The sequence below is a fragment of the Sesamum indicum genome, linkage group LG8 (assembly GCF_026168435.1).
Source record: "Sesamum indicum cultivar Baizhima isolate 11 linkage group LG8, ASM2616843v1, whole genome shotgun sequence".
Taxonomy (NCBI): domain Eukaryota; kingdom Viridiplantae; phylum Streptophyta; class Magnoliopsida; order Lamiales; family Pedaliaceae; genus Sesamum; species Sesamum indicum.
In genome coordinates this window covers 31,110,445-31,128,125 of record NC_142664.1, presented here as the reverse complement: position 1 = coordinate 31,128,125, position 17,681 = coordinate 31,110,445, and the positions used below count along the sequence as shown (strand labels likewise).

The window sequence follows — 17,681 nt, the reverse complement described above, 5'->3', positions numbered from 1 at the left end:
TAATTAACCTTTGATGTAATTGTTATGCATCTGATATATATATATATATATATATACACATACTTTTGGTATTGGTATGGTAATAAATTTTTTGTACATTCCAAAACTCATCTAATGTAAAGTTAATTGTGGTGTGAATCTCCAATGCGATTGACACAAGTTATTTTTCAAACACAAAAATATAATTAAAATTAAATCATAAATAAAAATAAATTATTCGACAATAAATATTAATATATACATATTGGGGTGATTATACTCTTTTTTTTTATATATATATATGTATATAACGGGGTGATATACTTGATATAATGTATACTCACACTTTATGATTAAAGTTTTTATACGAAGTATTGTTCATTTTATTTAGAGCCACATGATTTTTGTTATAAAAAATATATTGTAATGGGAACAAAGTATTAGATTAATAAATTGTGCAGGCAAAGCCAATAATTTCAAACATGAATACAAAAAAGAATTTAAATAGTAATTATAAAATACCGTGTTAAAATAATTAGAAATGAATTTTTATACAAATGTGTACAACACTAATTTCCATAATATATAGAGATCACGCCAACATACCCTATGCACAATTAGGATAAATTAGATTGAAATTCCTTAAATTCAGGTTTAAAGATACAAAATTTTTGTATACGGAATTTTTGTGGGGGTGTATCTAGACAAAATTCCTTAAATTATACGTATATTCCCTTAAAGGATACTAATGTAAATTTTTGTGGGGGTGTATCTATAATTATGCAAAGGTTTGGGTACTAATTTATTTTTTTGTCTTTCCATATTCTTCTCAAATTCTCATTTTTCCCCCCTTTTGCGGGTACACTTGCCCTGCCGCGGCCGCCTACAAAGAAAGAGCAAGAGTAGTAAGTGGGCAGCGCCGCGCCACCGGTTTGGTGAAATTTCTTTACATTAAGCAGCTCGCCGTTACTCTGCTTAAAACTCGGAACGTCATGATGGAGGCCAATAGCCCGCCGTTCCGGCTGCGAAAGCGGGAATCGGTTTCACTCAACAAGAAAAGAAAGCGAAGAAGCACGGACGTTGTTGAACAAGTTCGAGAAAATTCCATATTTGCTCCAACTGATCAACCGGGTAGAGAGAGCGAAGAGGGTGTCGCATGGAGGAACCTGCAGTTGGTTTTGTCGCTGCAAGACAAAGACAAGGACATTCTAGAGTACGTAGTGAAATTAGTACTTCTTTTTTTGGTGTATGTACATGGTTAGTACGGTTAGCTATTTTATGTATTGAGTTCATGTTGGAAGTTGAATACCAATACTTGTGATTTGGTTAGAGGAAGTGGCTTAGGTGCAGGGAAAACATGAAATCAGAAGAAAGGGAAGGAGCTTAAGTCGTTAAGTTACGTGAAGCTGTCTTAAGCTATAAGAATCCAGAACAATTTGCAATTACCGAAAGTGAAATGTTTCAGTTTGAATCATACAACAGGTATCTTAGCTTTATGGTGTTCAGGATTAATTATTTGAACAAGATAAAGTGAATTGGTTAGTCTTTGTACTATGGGCATTAGTTGTCTTTTATTTGGAAATAAATAAGAAAACTCATAGTGACCCCTCTCTGACTGTTGATAATCTGATCATGAGACTTTCAAATAAAAACTTCAAACTATACATGGTTATTTCTGGTTTCCTGAAATTCAGCTTTATTGGAAATTCTGTGTTTGTGGGAATTCAGGATGTGATTAATGAAAAATGGGATGTAATGCAGGAAGGTTGCTTTGGCATTTGATTATGTGAAAACAAGCAGTATTAGGGAGATGGACGATATTAGTCGGGGCTTGCAGGTAATGGATACCTCAAGGACGTTAGTTTTCATGAACAATTGGATTCAATCAGTTCTCATTTCTTCAGAGAAGAAAATGAGGCTTGAAGAAAACAAACCTCAGTTTGAAACCTCTGGATCATTTTTGGATCTTAGGTGCTGGAAGATTTTATATTTCTGCTTGGAGGAGTCAAGAGAACTTCATGTCTCCTTGACATTCTCCAAGGACTTCTTACGGGTGATTCATTCTATTGTAATGGAGGCATCAGCTTGTGTAAATAATGTGTCCTCATGTTGTGAGGGAACACTTTTAGATCGGCAGCTGCAATTTTATGATGCTGTACTTGATTGTATCTCATTGATCTTCTCATTCCATGGTGGAGTTGCCAATGAAAATTTAGATTTGTGGATTTTCCTCATGGATAAAGTGCTTGGACTCATCTTGAAATTTGTTACGGGTCAGTTTGATGGAAGCAAGCTTGGGAATTTCATATTGAAATTATCATGTTATTTGTTTGAGCCATTTGCAAAATTTTTACGGGTCCATCCAACTCGTAAGAATGGTTTCCACAATTTCATTGATAAGCTGCTTGAGCCTCTGCTACACTTGTTACATGTGCTACATTCTAGTTCTAATACTGAATGGACCACAAATTTACCTGAATTGGTTGAAGAAGTTTTAGCTCAGGGCCTGTTCCACCCCACTCATGTTGATGGATTTCTCAGCTTACAGAGTACTGCTAGATATAAAGATTCTTCTGATGTAGCTGTAAAGGAGGAAAAATTGGTCAATAAAAGTTATCATAGACACCTATTTGATAAAGTGGAGAAGATAGTGACCAAGAAGAATGAATTTGCATTACTTGGTCTAGGAGAGCTTCTTCATTTGTTTGTCAGTTGTGTTACAAAGCATAAGGGAATTTCAGTCCGTGGTGGAGGTTCTAGGCAATCAGATATGAGCTCTACTATTCATGTGCCCAATAGCTCTCCCCAGAGCAGAAGAGTGTCTTCAAACTTGATCCCTGTGCGCCATAGCTTGGACGCAGAACTTCGGAAATCGATTTTTGATTATTTTGTACAGATTCTGGAATATCTATTAGCAGATCTCAACAAATATGTTCAATCAGATGGGGGAGCAGAATCTGTATTATTTAATGTTTCCAGCGTGCTGAGATCCATCAATAACTTACTTTGTAGCTTCATTTGTGATAAGATATACCTAAGAACAGAGGATTCCTCTGATGGGGCCTCCAGAAATTTTCTGAGGATTATCTATACCACAGTCATGTCGCTCTCAGCCAAAACTGCTCATCCGAAAATGTTGTCTGTCGGTTCAGATGAAAAATCACACAGGGAACTCTTGATTTCTGTTAGAAAGGAGCTTATTGTGTCCGTGCATCATTTGTTAAATATTGAATATGAGGTTGTTGGAGATGATCTAGAGAGATTATGGACTATGATTCTTTCCTCTGCAGCCTGCTGCTATAGTTCAAAAGATGTGCTGGGTCAGCCCTTGCTGTCCTCAGAGATACTGAGCCTGGGTTGCAGGCTATTTGATCTTTACAGTGAACTTCGGCAGGTGAGAGAGCATGGATAAGTGTATGTGCTCTATATGTTTGTAGAGCTTTGTTTGCTTGTGATATTTACATATGTTCAAGTGCCTGATATTGTTGTCTCCAGTAAATGAACAATGACATGCTTCTTTCTCAAGGGAAACCATAAGTTTTTGGACCTAAAGTTCAGTGTATTTTGTCATACTGCAACACAGCAGAAGATTTAGACTGTACCGCAAGCTTAATCTTTCACTTTTTATCATTTTATTTACTCTTAGTAGATTGAATTATTCTATATATAAAGGGTAAATTACATTTTCCATCCGAACTATGTCCGTTTTTTACACTTTGCCATCGATTTTTTCTTTTTGTGCCATCTTACCATCTCAACTTTGTGAAATTTGCACTTTGCATATATGATTGTCCTTTTGTTGATTTTTCTGCTGGAAAAACATCGCATGCTGTGCATATGTGAAAAATATCATATCACATAATCTTTAAATATAACATGTGTACTACATGTGGTGGTTTTTTGATAAAAAACTTGATTGAAAACAGTTATAAATGGCAAAGTGCAAAATTTCGTAAAGTTGAGATGATAACTAGATACAAAAGAAAAGTTTAATGCCAAAATATAAAAACGGTCATAGTTCAGATGGCAAAATATAATTAAACCCATATATAAATAATGGTACCGAATATAAATTGCTATATATATATTTTTTTTTTGGTATGGAAGAATAAAGAAGGAATTACCTTCTACCTCCTTGGGATAAATAATATCTTGCTTAGTTTTTGGAAGTTATGGTTCAACCATTTTTTTCATTTGGCATGGATAATAAATCTCTGTAATAAACTATAATGATTTGTTTGAACATAGAAAATAATGGAACCAATATACTCTTTCCTGAATCTTAAGCATTATTGTCTTTTCTAGATTTGTTTGTATATCTGATTATTTCAATTTTCTGATCTAATATATTGAACTAGTGTAGGTGGATACTTCGGTATTTGCACTCTGTAGAGCAGTGAGGCATTCTTTATCACTTATTGGAAGTGGTGAAGCATTTGATCCATCGTGCTTGTGTTCATCCTATTCAAATTCATTGAGCATGTTGCTCGGCTCTTTGCAATTTAGGCTTTCATTCAGCAATGCTATAAAGGCCATACCAGAAGGGCAAGCAGCCGGATGCATTCGGCAGTTGACTTCAGATATTGTGGAATCTCTGGAGTGGATGAAATGTGGGCATCGGTTGGCTGGTTTAGGTGAAATGTCAATGTCATATCCACATAGTTCTGACTCACTGCAGTTTCATTTTCGTGAGGAACTCCTCAGTAAGGTGTTGTGTGAAGCATATACAATCATTCTAGATTCTATAACTGTCACTTCTGGTAATAGTTATCTTGTTGGTGTTTCTTTGAAGAACTTGATAGAAATTATACGCTCTAGTTTGAGTAGCCTGGTTTCACCACAGCCTGACAATTGCAAAGAATTAACTATTTTGGTAGATGGACTAACTTTGAGTAAGAGCACTGGATGTGACGATTTGTCCATGTGCCGGATCCTAGCGGTCTTCTTTCATTTATTGTTGTCCTGCAGAAGCTTATTTGAGCTATTAATCACCCTCATGCCTCCTGCTGCTTCAAGGAGGATGTCTGGAGTAATAGGATTTACAGTTCAGTGTGGAAGTGATTGGTTGGGCATGACTGGTTCTGCTGGCAAATGCTTTTTTTCATGGATCTTCCAACCTTCAGTGACTCTTCTTAATGTTATACATTCTGTCTCAGATATTTGTATCCAAGATTCTGTTGTCCTCTGCCCATCATTGGTGTATCTATTAAATGCCATGGCTCTTAAAAGACTTGTTGATTTACATCGGCTGATACAGTCTTCCAAGCACATGCTTCAGAGGAATCAGAGTGAAACTGAATTGAAAGATGATGCTGATTTGTCTTCTTGTCGTAAGAGAATCAGGAAATGGAGAAAGTATGTTCAAGAACTGACAGAAGAAGCTGTAGGTCTGACAGAATTCATCATGGGAGTCGTTTCATCCATTGTTGAGAACCAGATATCTGCTCCCTCATTTGATGCTGGAATAGACGACACTCTAATTCAAGGCCTTCATACTAATGATACCCTAAAATTTTCTATCAGTTCTCTGGAGGATAGTTCATTGCCGTCTATATTATGGTGCATTATTTGTGAGCATGTTGAATTTTGGTGCCCTCATGCTGCCAAGAAGGACTTGAAGAATTTTCTTACGCTACTAATCCGGGCTTCCCTTTCCTGCATAAATGATGTTGATGGCAACTTTAGTACGCATAAGACGAGCAGGCCTGGGCACCTGAACAGAGTCATACATCGTATTGCACTGGAGTTTCTGAGCAACAACATATCATATAGACACAGAGTAAGCTAACATTATTTACCTATGGATAGGAGCAATTATTCTCTCCCGCTTCATCCACTTTCTTTATTTCTTGATCTGTCAGGGACAATGCATACAGCTTCTCAGAGAAACTAATCTGTTCAGAGATGGATCCAAAGAAATTTTCTTTTGTGAGATAAACTTTATGTTCTATCATGTAACATATGTTGCATGTAACAAAAAATTTCAACGTTATTGTAGTCAATGATCTCGTGACGTACGAGGCATAGTTATTCATAAAATGATCAGAGGAAAATACTTCTTGAAAATGTGAATTTGTCATCAAGGTCTCTCAAGTTGGTAGAGGTGAGGGTCCAAGCTGACTGAGGGTGAAAAAAAAGACTGAAGAATATCAATGACAAAATGTTAGCATTAAATGATCTATTATTCTATAATAAGGTGTCTTGGCAATAGCTACAATTATTCTTTGTTTTCAACCTACTAGTTATTAGTTAGAATAAGAAATGTGAAGTTGAAAAAGAAACGAAATTACCTGTGGTTAGACGAAGTGGAGAGTGGGAAATGAATGTTTAAATAATCAATATACTGAAATCTTGTCTTGTAGAATACATGAAAATTTGCTCAAGTTTTTGTGCACTGGATGTTTACTTAACCTCTCATATGGGCCAAGTAATCCTCTGTGAGTGCTATTACATTGCCTTCTTATTTTCTTACTCCTAGTTATTGTTTTTTTCCTTTGTCCTTTATGTTATCACTGACTTCTTTCTCAGTTTGTTTTCAGGTATATGGCATCAAGGTTCTGCAGGATTCTGCAGAAGTCGGTTTCATCTATATTTGCTACTTCTGGAGTAGAGTTGAGTGAGTCACCTGATTGGGGCGAGGTTATATCTGCATTTTCAAATCTTTCTGATGTCCAAATTGGAGTGTCATCATGGATAAAACCGAATATGGTGCCTGCTGAATCCTGCAATAAACAAATTGATGTTAATTTTGCTACATGTCAATGTTTGCTCAATCTTTTGAAGCGGATGCCAGAAGAACATTTAAGTTCGAAATCATCGTCATTGTATATCACTCATATTCTCAATCTTGAGAGGTATACTGCTGAATTTATTTCTGTGTTTTTTTTTTTTTTTTCAAACTTACATATCATGAAGGAGAATGAGAATAATAATTGGGAGTGACACTTAATGGGCTCAAACGAAGCACAATTTGCTTTGTTTAAATACTGCAATTTTATTTGTCCACTCGATCTCATTAGACTAATTGATGGTCAACTTGGAAAGTACCATTTGAACATGGAACTCACTGTTTTAAATGTTTCAATTATAAGTCCTAGCTCGGGTTTTCCTCTTATCATCCATGTTCCATGGAGTAACTTTACCTTTGCATTTCAGGCTTCTGGTTGGCAGCTTGTTAGGCTGGCACAGCTCATTATGTCCTCGCAATCCTTATGAGATCTTCCGATTATTTGTGACCTGTCGAAGGGTTCTTCAGATTTTGATTGCAGCTTCTAGCAAAGAAAATCTTAGTGGGAATCAGTCCTTAATCACCCCCAAATTACCAGAATGTTCATTTCCTCTGCTATGGTTTCTAAAATCATTGTATACAGTAGTTGGATTTACACGTGAATTTCCAGAAGATATTGCTTTTGAAGCTAAAGGTGCAAACTTTTCATTGGTGGAGCATACATCTAATGTTTTGCAGACAGTAAGTAGAGCTCAATGTGCACGTGCAGTTTGCTCCCTTGTTTCTTCTAGGAAGCTTCATCGAGTAAGAAAAAACTTAGATCCTTGCACTAAGGAGTCTGATCAATCAGAATGCAGTCTTCAATTGACAGAGAATTTGGATGCATGGCAAAGTGTCTTGCAATTAGCTGAGGTCTTAGAAGATAACCTGCAAGAGTCCCTTAATTCTTTTAGGGATGCATCTCTTGACATGAAAGTAGAATGCTTCACCGAATTTCACGATTTGAATAAGTTATCATCAACAATTGCTTGCTTTCAGGGACTATTGTGGGGCCTAGCCTCTACATTTGATACAAATACAGTCGATAGTAATATCAGAATATTTTCAAGTTATGATGCTGGCATCATGACCAGAATTATGTCATGTGTCGATACATTCATGAATTTTACAACTTATGTCTTGAAAGCATTTTTTCTTGAGGATGAGCAAACTCTGTGCATTTCAGCATGTGGTGGTAATGCATGTGCTGTAAATCAGTCCTTATCTGGTCATTATGATGGTAACAATGATGCTTCTAGTGAGGGACGGCCAATTGGGATAATGGCACCCTCTGTTATAAAGGATGATCTTAGACAATGTAATGTTACGAGGAAATCCTCTCCAGCAGTCCGAGGTCTCGACTCTTTTCTGACCGAGGTTCAACACCAGAAACCACGCCTCAAAGGGTCGTTCTTAATACAAGTCTTCGGCGGTGAAAAAACTGATGCATCTTTCTTTCTCCGGCAGTTGTTTATTGCTTGTTCAGCTATTTTGAGACTGAATATGCAGATTGACCTTACTTCTATCTCTTGGAGCGTATTTCCAATTTTGGTGGACATTTCTCAATTTCTGCTTTTGGAACTTTCAAGGAGAAAAATCGTGCATCAATCTGCTTTTTTTTGGTTAGATGGTGTCGTGAAATTTCTTGAGGAGCTGGCGAGTTACTTTCCACAGTTTGATCCTTCATCGTCCAGAGATTTTTATGTCAATCTGATAGGCTTACACTTGAGAATTATCGGAAAATGCATCTCTTTACAAGGGAAGGAAGCAAAGTTAGCTTCTCAAGACAGAGGATTACATGCCAAGAAGCTGGCTAATCAGATGGACTCTTGTTTCTCTTTGGGAACAAGTCAATTGCATGTGTTTAAGGAAAGATTGAGGAAGTCATTTAGAACATACGTCAATAAATCATCTGAGTTGCACTTACTATCCGCTGTGCAGGCTATAGAAAGAGCTTTAGTTGCAGTACAGGAAGGATTGATAACAAATTATGAACTAGTTTGTGGAAGTTCAAATGGAGGAGAGGCCTCCTGTGTTGTTGCCGCTGGTATTGATTGCTTGGGTTTGATTCTCGAATTTGTAACAGGTGAATCATCATTGTTATCATTCTTCTGTTGTTGTTCATAAATCTTCCATTTGCTTCCAAGCATGATGAGTTTTCCTTTTTCACCCATCTTTGGTATTGCAATTAGTTCACCTCTTTAGATGCATTGCTTCCTCTATGCGATCATTCTGTCATCTTAATGCTCAACTGAGTTGAACAGGGGGCTTTTGGTTATAAGCTCTGGTTCAACTTTCTTTTGTGGGACAATCATAATTAGGCATTACAGGAGACTTTTATTTTTGTGCAAATTTGATGGTTATATACTGGTCGAGGTCGATAGTGTTTTCTTATGATTGTTAATGCGCATCGGCACTGCTTGGGACTTCAGCAAAGAGTATTAGTCAATTTCTTAATCTTGTTGCTTTTCTTCTAAAAGTCTCATTTTACATTAACCTAAGAAAAGGAAAATACATCTGTAACTTCAGATTCCATTTTTGCAGAGGAGGTTGCACTAATGATATTGCGTCAGGCAATCTGCGATAGTATTAGAATGTGGCAGAACATTGTTGTTCTTGAGCCCATTTCTTTATGGTCATATACATATAGTCAATCTTGCTCTTGCTAGTTGTTAATAGCACATGTGGCTAGGTACCTCTGTTCACATTCCATTTCCTCCCTTTTGTCCAAAACTTACATAGGTCGTGATCGTTTTATCCTTACTACATTTAAGCTTGAATATATAATTGAATGCAGCACTTGGCACACATTTTTGTACATGGGTGCTCTATATATGCAAGCAGAGTTGGAATAATCCCTAAACAAAATTTCGTTGCACCTGTTGTATCATTTGTTGCTTAAAATATAATGTCTAAAATTAGGAGCAGAAGTCAAATCGGCACCGTGGAATAAATTATGATCTGATTGATGTGTGGAGCTGCTGGGAAGTGATCTCAAGTGATTAGCTCCTGAAAATCACAAGGGTGGAAAAGAGATACTCCCTACTCCTTGGAAATGCAATAAGAGAGGTTCCTTTAACACCTTCCATTTGCCTTTTTGACAGGCATTCATCTCACCTGCCGCCACTGTCCGTAAACTACCCCTCTTAACTTTGCTCTCAGTATCCTCCAAATACGGACCCAAAATAACACAATACAAGAAAACAATGACATCACAACCAGCCAACCCAAACACCAGGACTATGCTGGCACTAATTTGCAAAAAGTTAATGAAAAGAATATGAGTCGAGAAGGAAGTTGGTAGGTTCAATAGTTTACGATGTCATAAAAAGCACAACCTTTTTGGGGCAAACCATCTACTGATGTGATGGATTTATAAGTTATTGCGACCAATGCACAAAAATTCCAACCAGCATTTCACTGTGTTGAATATGTTAACTATGACATTTTATTGGATGTTTTACTCTCAGTTCCTCTTGTGGTTTTGCAGGGCCTAGACGTTTAAATATGATCAAGAGACACATCCAGAGCCTAGTTGCTTGCCTTTTTAATATCATCCTGCATTTGCAGGGTCCTAGTATTTTCTATGGATGTATTAATTCAACCAAGGCTCATGCAGGACCTGATTCTGGGTCAGTTATTCTCATGTGTGTTGAAGTACTGACAAAAGTTTCTGCTAAACCCTCTTTCTTCGAAATAGATGCCTGCCATATTGCAGAGTCCCTGCGTGTACCCGGGGCACTCTTTCAATTCCTTCTCCAACTAAAGATTTCTGAAGCTTCTGTTAGAGTTGCATCTCAAATCGGCACAAGCAGTAGCTCTGTAGATAGAAAGTTTTCAGTAGAACTCTATGCTGCATGTTGCCGTATGTTATGTTCTGCTCTTAAGCATCATAAAAGGTATGGTGCCTCTTTTTTGTGTCTCAAATCTGTTTCATCTTCAGTTCCATTAGGTGTCGTCTATCTAATCTCTCTCTAGCTCGAATGTCATCAGAAACATCTATATAATCTTTTCTCTCTTCTTTTATTTTTGGCTTTGTATATCTAGTGAGACTCGGCAGTGCATGGCCCTTCTTGAAGATTCAGTTAGTGTTCTTCTTCATTGCTTAGAGATTGTAAATATAGATCCAGTTGCTGGAGGGAAGTTCTTTGCATGGGAAGTGGAAGAGGCAGTAAAATGTGCCAGCAGTCTGCGGCGAGTGTATGAAGAGGTGTGTGTTTATTATGCTTATCTAACCACCCGTCAGCTGTTAGCATATTTGGTTGATATTGAAGTCTGTATTCACGTAGAAGAGTGTTCTACTGCATGAAACTGTGTCTCTGTTGCAGTTTTGACTAGCTAATGCTTTAACTTCCACAACATCAATTGGGAGGAGCCGAGGGTCTATGTTAGTTCGCCCTCTACATCTTTCTAATGGTGTATTCTTGTTGCTTTTGTGTGTTTAGAAATTCTTTTTCTTGAAATTCCTGGTAGAGTTGGTTCAGATCAGAAAAAATTATTAGAATCGCCAGTGGTAGAACAAGGAGAGCAATTAAGGCGTGAACTGTGGTCAAGAATTGGGATGCACAGCATCCTAAAGAACTTTGAAGCTCTAATGGGATAATGGAGGAAAACCCTAAGTTATATGCTATTTGGTCTTATGTTCTGACATGCAAAAGTTCAACCAGACATTTCAGACCTGATTGAATCTTATGGCACCATAAATTTTGATATGTTGTTTAGCTGAATTGTGTTGTCTGTCTAAACATCTCTTTAGCTTGCTGTTTCATTCGTTAGATTCCCTCTATCTGTGCTGTTAACCTCCAATCCCCTCCTTTCAGGTGCGGCAGCAGAAAGATGTCTTTGGGCAATGCTCATTCCAGTTTTTGTCTCGTTATATATGGGTGTTCTGTGGATTAGGTCCAGGCAGAAAAGGCATCATAAGGTATTTTCAGTTTCTCATGTTCACTTGATTTACATTAACTCCCATGCTCTGCGTTCTCTTTTATCCACATTAAATCGTGCGCTAACTCTAGACTGGGTTTTCCTATTTTTCCAGGGAAGTAGATGAAGCTTTGAGACCCGGTGTCTATGCTCTAATAGACTCCTGCTCAGCTGATGATCTTCAGCTTCTCCATACTGTATTTGGAGGTGAGCATTCTAAACTTGCATCTAAGTTTAAGATCCAAAGAAATAGGAATTATGTTACTAATGCTTTTGTGCTCTATCCTCATGGTTCTGTAGAGGGTCCCTGCAGAAGTACTCTGGCAGCTCTGCAACATGATTACAAGCTCAATTTCCAATTCGAAGGGAAAGTTTGATTTCGATCTCTCCCAAGTTTTGTTATTAAATGAAAAGTCAAAAAGGAGGTTAATCGTAATTATAGGTTAGTTCAGGTAATATATCTTGTTCAAAAATCCCTAAACCCTGCAAATATGGCCTATCCCTACTTTTTTCTTTTTGTTTTAGTTAAAGTTGGTAGATTGGTTTTTAGGTTAGGAAAATACTATTTTCATGGGTTTTGTTTAATATGAAAAAGTTATAGGTATTGTTTTTTTTTTTTTTGTTAATTTATACTTTGGGTGCCCCCTAGGGCTAAAGTAATTTGTTGATGATTCTGTTGTGTGCTGCAAAATTCATTCATCAGAGTCAAAGAGACGCTTTCAGCCGTCCAAATAAGTTGATTTATAGGATGTGCCGTCTTTAATCTAATTACTACACTCGTCTAATTGTTTCTTAACAAGTGGCCCTATGATCACTTTATAAGTGGGAATGTGGGGGAACATAATTAATAATTGATCAAAATAATATAATGGCCTCAATGACCTTAACTCCCACCTATTAGAAAAACCTTCTTAAGAGGAAAATATCTACCACCATAGTCCTAACAATAATAATGAAAGCATCCCATTCTCCGGATCGAATTTTCTATTACAAATTTTATTTATATCTTTTATTTTATTTTATATATATAGTATGTGTATAATTTCTTTTATAAATTACATATATATTGCTATCTTTATACATTTAGCATATCTATATTGAATTTAGTAAAAGATGGAATAGAGTTTGCAATACAAAATTGAATCTGCCCTCTTCCCTACCTAGGATTTTAGGATAATGCTTTCTTCCACTGATGCATCAACATCCTATCAACGGCTAGAAACGACAGGTGCAACTTAACTCCAGTAGGCAGCTTCACATGTTATCAGACATGCCATCCTCTCCTATAAATTAGTTAGGCCATCCCTTCTCAACTGCCACTTTGAACTAGTCCAAGAAAAGAGACTCCACTCTTTAGCCATTAATGCATTACAGAAGAAGCACAGCCTCCTCAATCTCTGAGGTGTTTTCTCTGAGCCCTCTACCTTATCCAGTCCTGCTAATCTTGGCCGTCATCTTCATCTTCCTCAGTCTCCAATGGTACGTCTCTTACGAATCCATCGTGGAGGCCACCGAGGAGGGCATGGGGTGGCTGCTGATGGCAGCACCACTAGTCTTGCTGTTTGCTGTTAGGTGGCTGTCGACTCTCGACAGCCCGCCCTGTTGGTGGTTCTCTCCAAGGTCGCCATGGGAAAGGCGGCAGAGTGAGTACTTCGGGGCGGGGGAGGGCGGATCGCCATGGGGGGTGGCAGCGTTGATCTTGTTGTTGCTTGTGTTGGTGCAGTACCAGTCTGTGTTTCTTGAGAGTTGGTTTATATGAAAATCTTTAGTGTGTTTCAAGGACTGTGTTCGGTGGAGGGTTTAATCATGCAAGACGATGTTGTACATAGTGAAATAGGTAATGGATGGTTGGATCTGTGTTGTTAACTCTGATGGCTGTTAACTTTGTCGGTTGATGTTTAGTTATTAATGATTTTGAGGACCACTAGAGTTGTGGTTTGTAATGTTGTTGAGCCCAATAGTTCTTTACAACTTTTTCGTCTTTGTTTACAAGCAAATTTTGTTTGGCTTTGCACGGCAATTGATCAAAAAAGACAGATCAGCCATTAATTTCAATACAATCATCAACAGTTGATTAATTAGCTTGAAGAAGCCCTCGGGCTGAACTGCTGACTCTAAAATGACACGTCTGTTGAGTCGCCTAGCAATGCTCAAGGGTCTCGCCAATTCAAACTACACCTTAGTACTTGGACCAAAATTTCGTATTTCTAGATTCTTTAAAAAAATTCAACTTCGACAATAGCCAGGAAATTTGAGTACCACAATTGATGCAATTAGAACAGGACACAGTACTCAGAGAAGCTACAAATATGCAGCCGTGAGTTGTTCGTAATGTTGACATGAAATTCTTCAGTTTGGAAACACAGTGGTGGTGCAATTATTTTTCCTTGTCTATTGCCTATGCTTCACAGGATAGGAGTGGGGTTGGGAATTTAGTAGGAATGTTGCTTTCATGTATGGGCTAGCTTGAAATCTTCCCAACCAAAAGGTGACGAGGAGGGAGGCACCGCAGTAAGTGGTCTGATGTTAAACTTTACATGGTCATTTTTTTTTAAGCAGAAAGAGTTGGCACCTTGGAGTTTAGACACACTATAAGTAACTAGGCAGGCGCAAATTAGAATTAAGAAATTTGATCATAGCATTATGCAAGATAGATCGATATTTGAATATACAGTCCTCATATACACAGATATCCAAGTTCACTCCGTAATTTCAAAATTGAGGCATCACATCCTCGTTTTATTTTCCAGAATGAGATAATGTTACAAATCATGACAGAAGTTTTCAACACAAGCCCCTAGCACAGTGTGGCCCTAGCATTGCAGAGTGCAATTATGTTTGGCTTTATTGTATCATTGCTACAAAAACATTATTGTAGTGAACTTTGTCGTCCATTACACGGTAGTGTTTGTTAGGAAACAGATGGAGCAAAACAATCACTTCATGTTAATGGAGGACATGGGAAGAGGTGATCTACCACGAAAGGGAATAGCACGTGACTTTAGCCGTGAGATAGTTCTACTACAACTGGTTCTGTGAGCATACTCTGTGTTGATCCAAATATCATGCAGCAACCTTCTTTGAAGTCACGGAGTTAATAATAGTGGCAAATTCAGGACCCTGAAGCACAAAAGGGGAATCGTGAGAATCAACCTATCATAGAACTTCAAAATGATAAGACGTAAAACCTGCCACCAACAACAGAAATCTAAATATACCTTTAGGGATGCACCACCCACAAGAAATCCATCAATATCTTCTTGTTTTGCAAGTTCAGCACAGTTGCCTCCATTTACCGAACCTGTGGAAGATTTGTTGCAAGTTGGCTATTTATATAACACATACATGTAGGAATATTTTTTTCCAAACTTACAAAATTCAGACTAAACAGTACATACCTCCGTAAATAATACGTGTTTTAGAAGCAACTTCTGCAGATACATTCTTACTCAGCCAATCCCGAATGGCTACGTGCACCTCCTGAGCCTGCGCTGGTGTAGCCACTTTTCCAGTTCCAATCGCCCATACGGGCTCATAGGCAATGACAATGTTATCCCAACTCGGAACCGCATCTACACATCATGAAAGCAATCATGGTTGACCAACTTTTCTCGACAGAAAGTTCAAATATGAACCAATTAGAGAGAGGAAGAGAGAGGAAACTTGCCAGCATAAGCCTTCATCTGCTGAAAGCAAACATCAAAAGTTTTTCCAGCTTCTCTTTCTTCCAATAACTCGCCAATACACGCTATCACTCCTACACCCTGGTTTAAGGCATATGCAGCCTTCTTCCCGATGAACTGCAGAAGATAGTACTTAATCAGGCTTTGAGCACAGATCAGATTAGCAGGAATTAGAACAAGAAGTTACCAAATCAGATAAACTAGCAGTATTTTCTTTCAATTTTGCTTTTCCTATATAATTTATTCAAAGTTGGGAAGATGATTCAATTTCACTCACTTGATCATCTTCTCCAATTATATGTCTCCGCTCAGAGTGGCCCAGAATAACCCACTTGCATCCAAGGTCTTTCAGTTGTTCCACGCTGCAATAAGTTATTTCTTATTCCATGTTTCATTTGTCCAACCTCATATCATTACAGTAGAAATTGCAAATCGCCAAAACCAATGTTACTGAAGCACCCACCTGATTTCTCCAGTAAAAGCACCACCCTTCCCGATCCAACAATTCTGGGCAGAAATCTCTATCCTATCAGATAACGAGTTCTTCACTTGATCAATGTAGACGAATGGAGGAGCTACCACAACATCTGCAATAGTTGAAGTTAGATATTAATATACCAGCAACCAAATGGAGTGCTTGAACCAGCTACACTTGTAGAAACTAAGAAATGGTAACAGGTATTAGTTAGCACAGAAGAACTTACCAACATCAGATTCCAATGTTGCACTGTTCAATTCAGAAACAAGCTTACTTATGGAGTCTTTAGTTCCATTCTAAGTAGAATTGTATGAGACATGCCAAGAAGAAAAGTAAAATCAGAAAACAAGAAATACAGATAATGCTTCAAAAACTTAGACTTTTTATCTTCAAACTGACAAAGAATCAGTACAGTGGTTATAAATAGGTCTTGCGATACTTGTGATTTGGATGGATGTATTTGAACATAGAGTAGTCTACTTAAGTTATCATAATTTAGTTCTTCGCCTCAGGACACAGCTAGCAGAAAATATGCCATATATGAGACAGCTATATTACTTAAATCAAAATCCATGCCAAGAATTGCCAAATAAGCATAAGCTATTAAGCTTGCAGCCCTTGCAGCCCAAGTGGCGTCGGCCATGAAGAATATTGGGAGAAATACTAAAGAACTGCAAACAAAAGGGAAATAAAGAAAAAGAGATGCAAACTTGGTAAAAGGGGATAAATAATACTTACACATTTCCAATTTCCACCAACAAAGAACTGCACCATAAAGGAAAAGGCAATCAGACCTTTGAACAAGGAATGTAGATGATGCTTTGAACTTCACAGCAAAGAAGAGAATTGCCAGGGGATGAGTGATAAATAAATCACGATAAGCGGTAATTGCAAGAGTGTAATGCAACTACTAAGACGACTATAGCTTACAAGAAAAGGCATCAAATTTTAGTTATGGTTCATTTCTCAGGAGCATAAATCCATATTCTCTCATATCCATTTGGCACTGGTCAATATACTTGAACCAATAAACGATCCCCACAAGAACCAGTCCTTCGAATAGAGTTTGCTATACCAACTAGTTATTCGTCAAAGTATTATTTATTCAATAACCAGAATACAAAATTCCTAAAAGATGTATCTTATTCAAGAACTAGTCCACAATGCAATTAATTAATTATCTCCAGATCTGATTATACGAAAAATACGATATAAAAACCTAATTAAAAAATGAAAAAAGATGCAAGTCACCTTTCCGGAGCCTGCCATGGTAACGACACCACGGCACCCTCTACTCGAGGAGGCAAGGTGGAGATGCGAGTTGACATTTCGGAAAAACGCCTGAGTTGAGTTGGAGTTGGAGGTGTCGAGCTTGAGGAAGGATCTGCGGAGGCCGGAGAACTGAGTCAACTGGCTGGTGACCGCGGCGCCGCCGACTGAGGTGGACACTACCGCCATTGATGTGTTCTTGTACTGTAGCGGACTGAACTATTATCCCTCTATCTGGAAACGAGAGACTAGAAACAAGTGGCATCGTATCTTATGGACAAAATTTGCCTCTTGACCTACCACGTTCCCCCACTCGACGTGAAGGAGCGTGACAAACAAACAACCGGTTTTTTAAATTAAATAAATTAGAACCGTTCTAAAAAAAGTTTTTATAATTATAAATATTTTTATACTTTTAAAAGTTACAAATAATTTCTAAAATTAATAATTATGTATTTTATGACAGCTCAATGACAAAGTATTTATTAAATCATCATTAATTTTGAAAAAATATTTGTAATTATAATAAATATAAGCAAAGTAATTTAACCTTCTAATCAATTTAAGTGGTAAATTGCATTCA

At 37.6% G+C, this 17,681-nt stretch overlaps 3 protein-coding genes across 5 annotated transcripts; 2 read left to right on the top strand and 1 right to left on the bottom strand.

Moving 5' to 3' along the window:
* Positions 1-807: 807 nt before the first annotated feature.
* Positions 808-12,342, top strand: LOC105169716 (Urb2/Npa2 family protein). 3 transcript variants are annotated; one of them, XM_011090204.3, is made up of 10 exons: positions 808-1,192; positions 1,741-3,373; positions 4,343-5,758; positions 6,508-6,833; positions 7,135-8,831; positions 10,236-10,644; positions 10,793-10,955; positions 11,566-11,669; positions 11,784-11,875; positions 11,969-12,342. In XM_011090204.3, the coding sequence occupies exons 1-10, from the start codon at positions 972-974 to the stop codon at positions 12,043-12,045; spliced, it is 6,138 nt and encodes a 2,045-aa protein (XP_011088506.1). In that variant the 5' UTR covers positions 808-971; the 3' UTR covers positions 12,046-12,342. The 3 variants fall into 3 exon arrangements, with proteins under 3 accessions (XP_011088506.1, XP_011088507.1, XP_088739550.1); XM_011090205.3 differs by lacking the exon at positions 808-1,192 and adding an exon at positions 1,219-1,461; XM_088883424.1 differs by lacking the exon at positions 808-1,192 and having other exon boundaries at positions 1,741-1,816; positions 1,951-3,373.
* Positions 12,343-12,858: 516 nt separating this feature from the next.
* On the top strand, positions 12,859-13,611 carry LOC105169714 (uncharacterized). Its single transcript, XM_011090203.3, has one exon. The coding sequence runs from the start codon at positions 13,032-13,034 to the stop codon at positions 13,425-13,427; it is 396 nt and encodes a 131-aa protein (XP_011088505.1). The 5' UTR covers positions 12,859-13,031; the 3' UTR covers positions 13,428-13,611.
* Positions 13,612-14,378: 767 nt separating this feature from the next.
* TIM (triosephosphate isomerase) lies at positions 14,379-17,353 on the bottom strand. Its single transcript, XM_011090202.3, has 9 exons — positions 17,081-17,353; positions 16,568-16,594; positions 16,056-16,125; positions 15,815-15,938; positions 15,629-15,713; positions 15,336-15,468; positions 15,067-15,240; positions 14,887-14,969; positions 14,379-14,788 (listed from the first exon to the last, which is right to left on the bottom strand). Exons 1-9 carry the CDS (start codon positions 17,285-17,287, stop codon positions 14,732-14,734), a joined length of 960 nt encoding a protein of 319 aa, XP_011088504.1. The 5' UTR covers positions 17,288-17,353; the 3' UTR covers positions 14,379-14,731.
* Positions 17,354-17,681: the final 328 nt, after the last annotated feature.

Coding starts and splice junctions, on each gene's coding strand:
- LOC105169714 (XM_011090203.3), top strand. CDS start 13,032: ATGCATTACAGAAGAAGCACAGCCTCCTCAATCTCTGAGGTGTTTTCT.
- TIM (XM_011090202.3), bottom strand. CDS start 17,287: ATGGCGGTAGTGTCCACCTCAGTCGGCGGCGCCGCGGTCACCAGCCAG. Junction 15,939..16,055: donor AACATTGGAATCTGATGTTG/GTAAGTTCTTCT, acceptor CAACTATTGCAG/ATGTTGTGGTAGCTCCTCCA. Junction 15,714..15,814: donor GCTTTTACTGGAGAAATCAG/GTGGGTGCTTCA, acceptor AACTTATTGCAG/CGTGGAACAACTGAAAGACC.
- LOC105169716 (XM_011090204.3), top strand. CDS start 972: ATGATGGAGGCCAATAGCCCGCCGTTCCGGCTGCGAAAGCGGGAATCG. Junction 3,374..4,342: donor TTTACAGTGAACTTCGGCAG/GTGAGAGAGCAT, acceptor GAACTAGTGTAG/GTGGATACTTCGGTATTTGC. Junction 11,876..11,968: donor TCTCCATACTGTATTTGGAG/GTGAGCATTCTA, acceptor ATGGTTCTGTAG/AGGGTCCCTGCAGAAGTACT.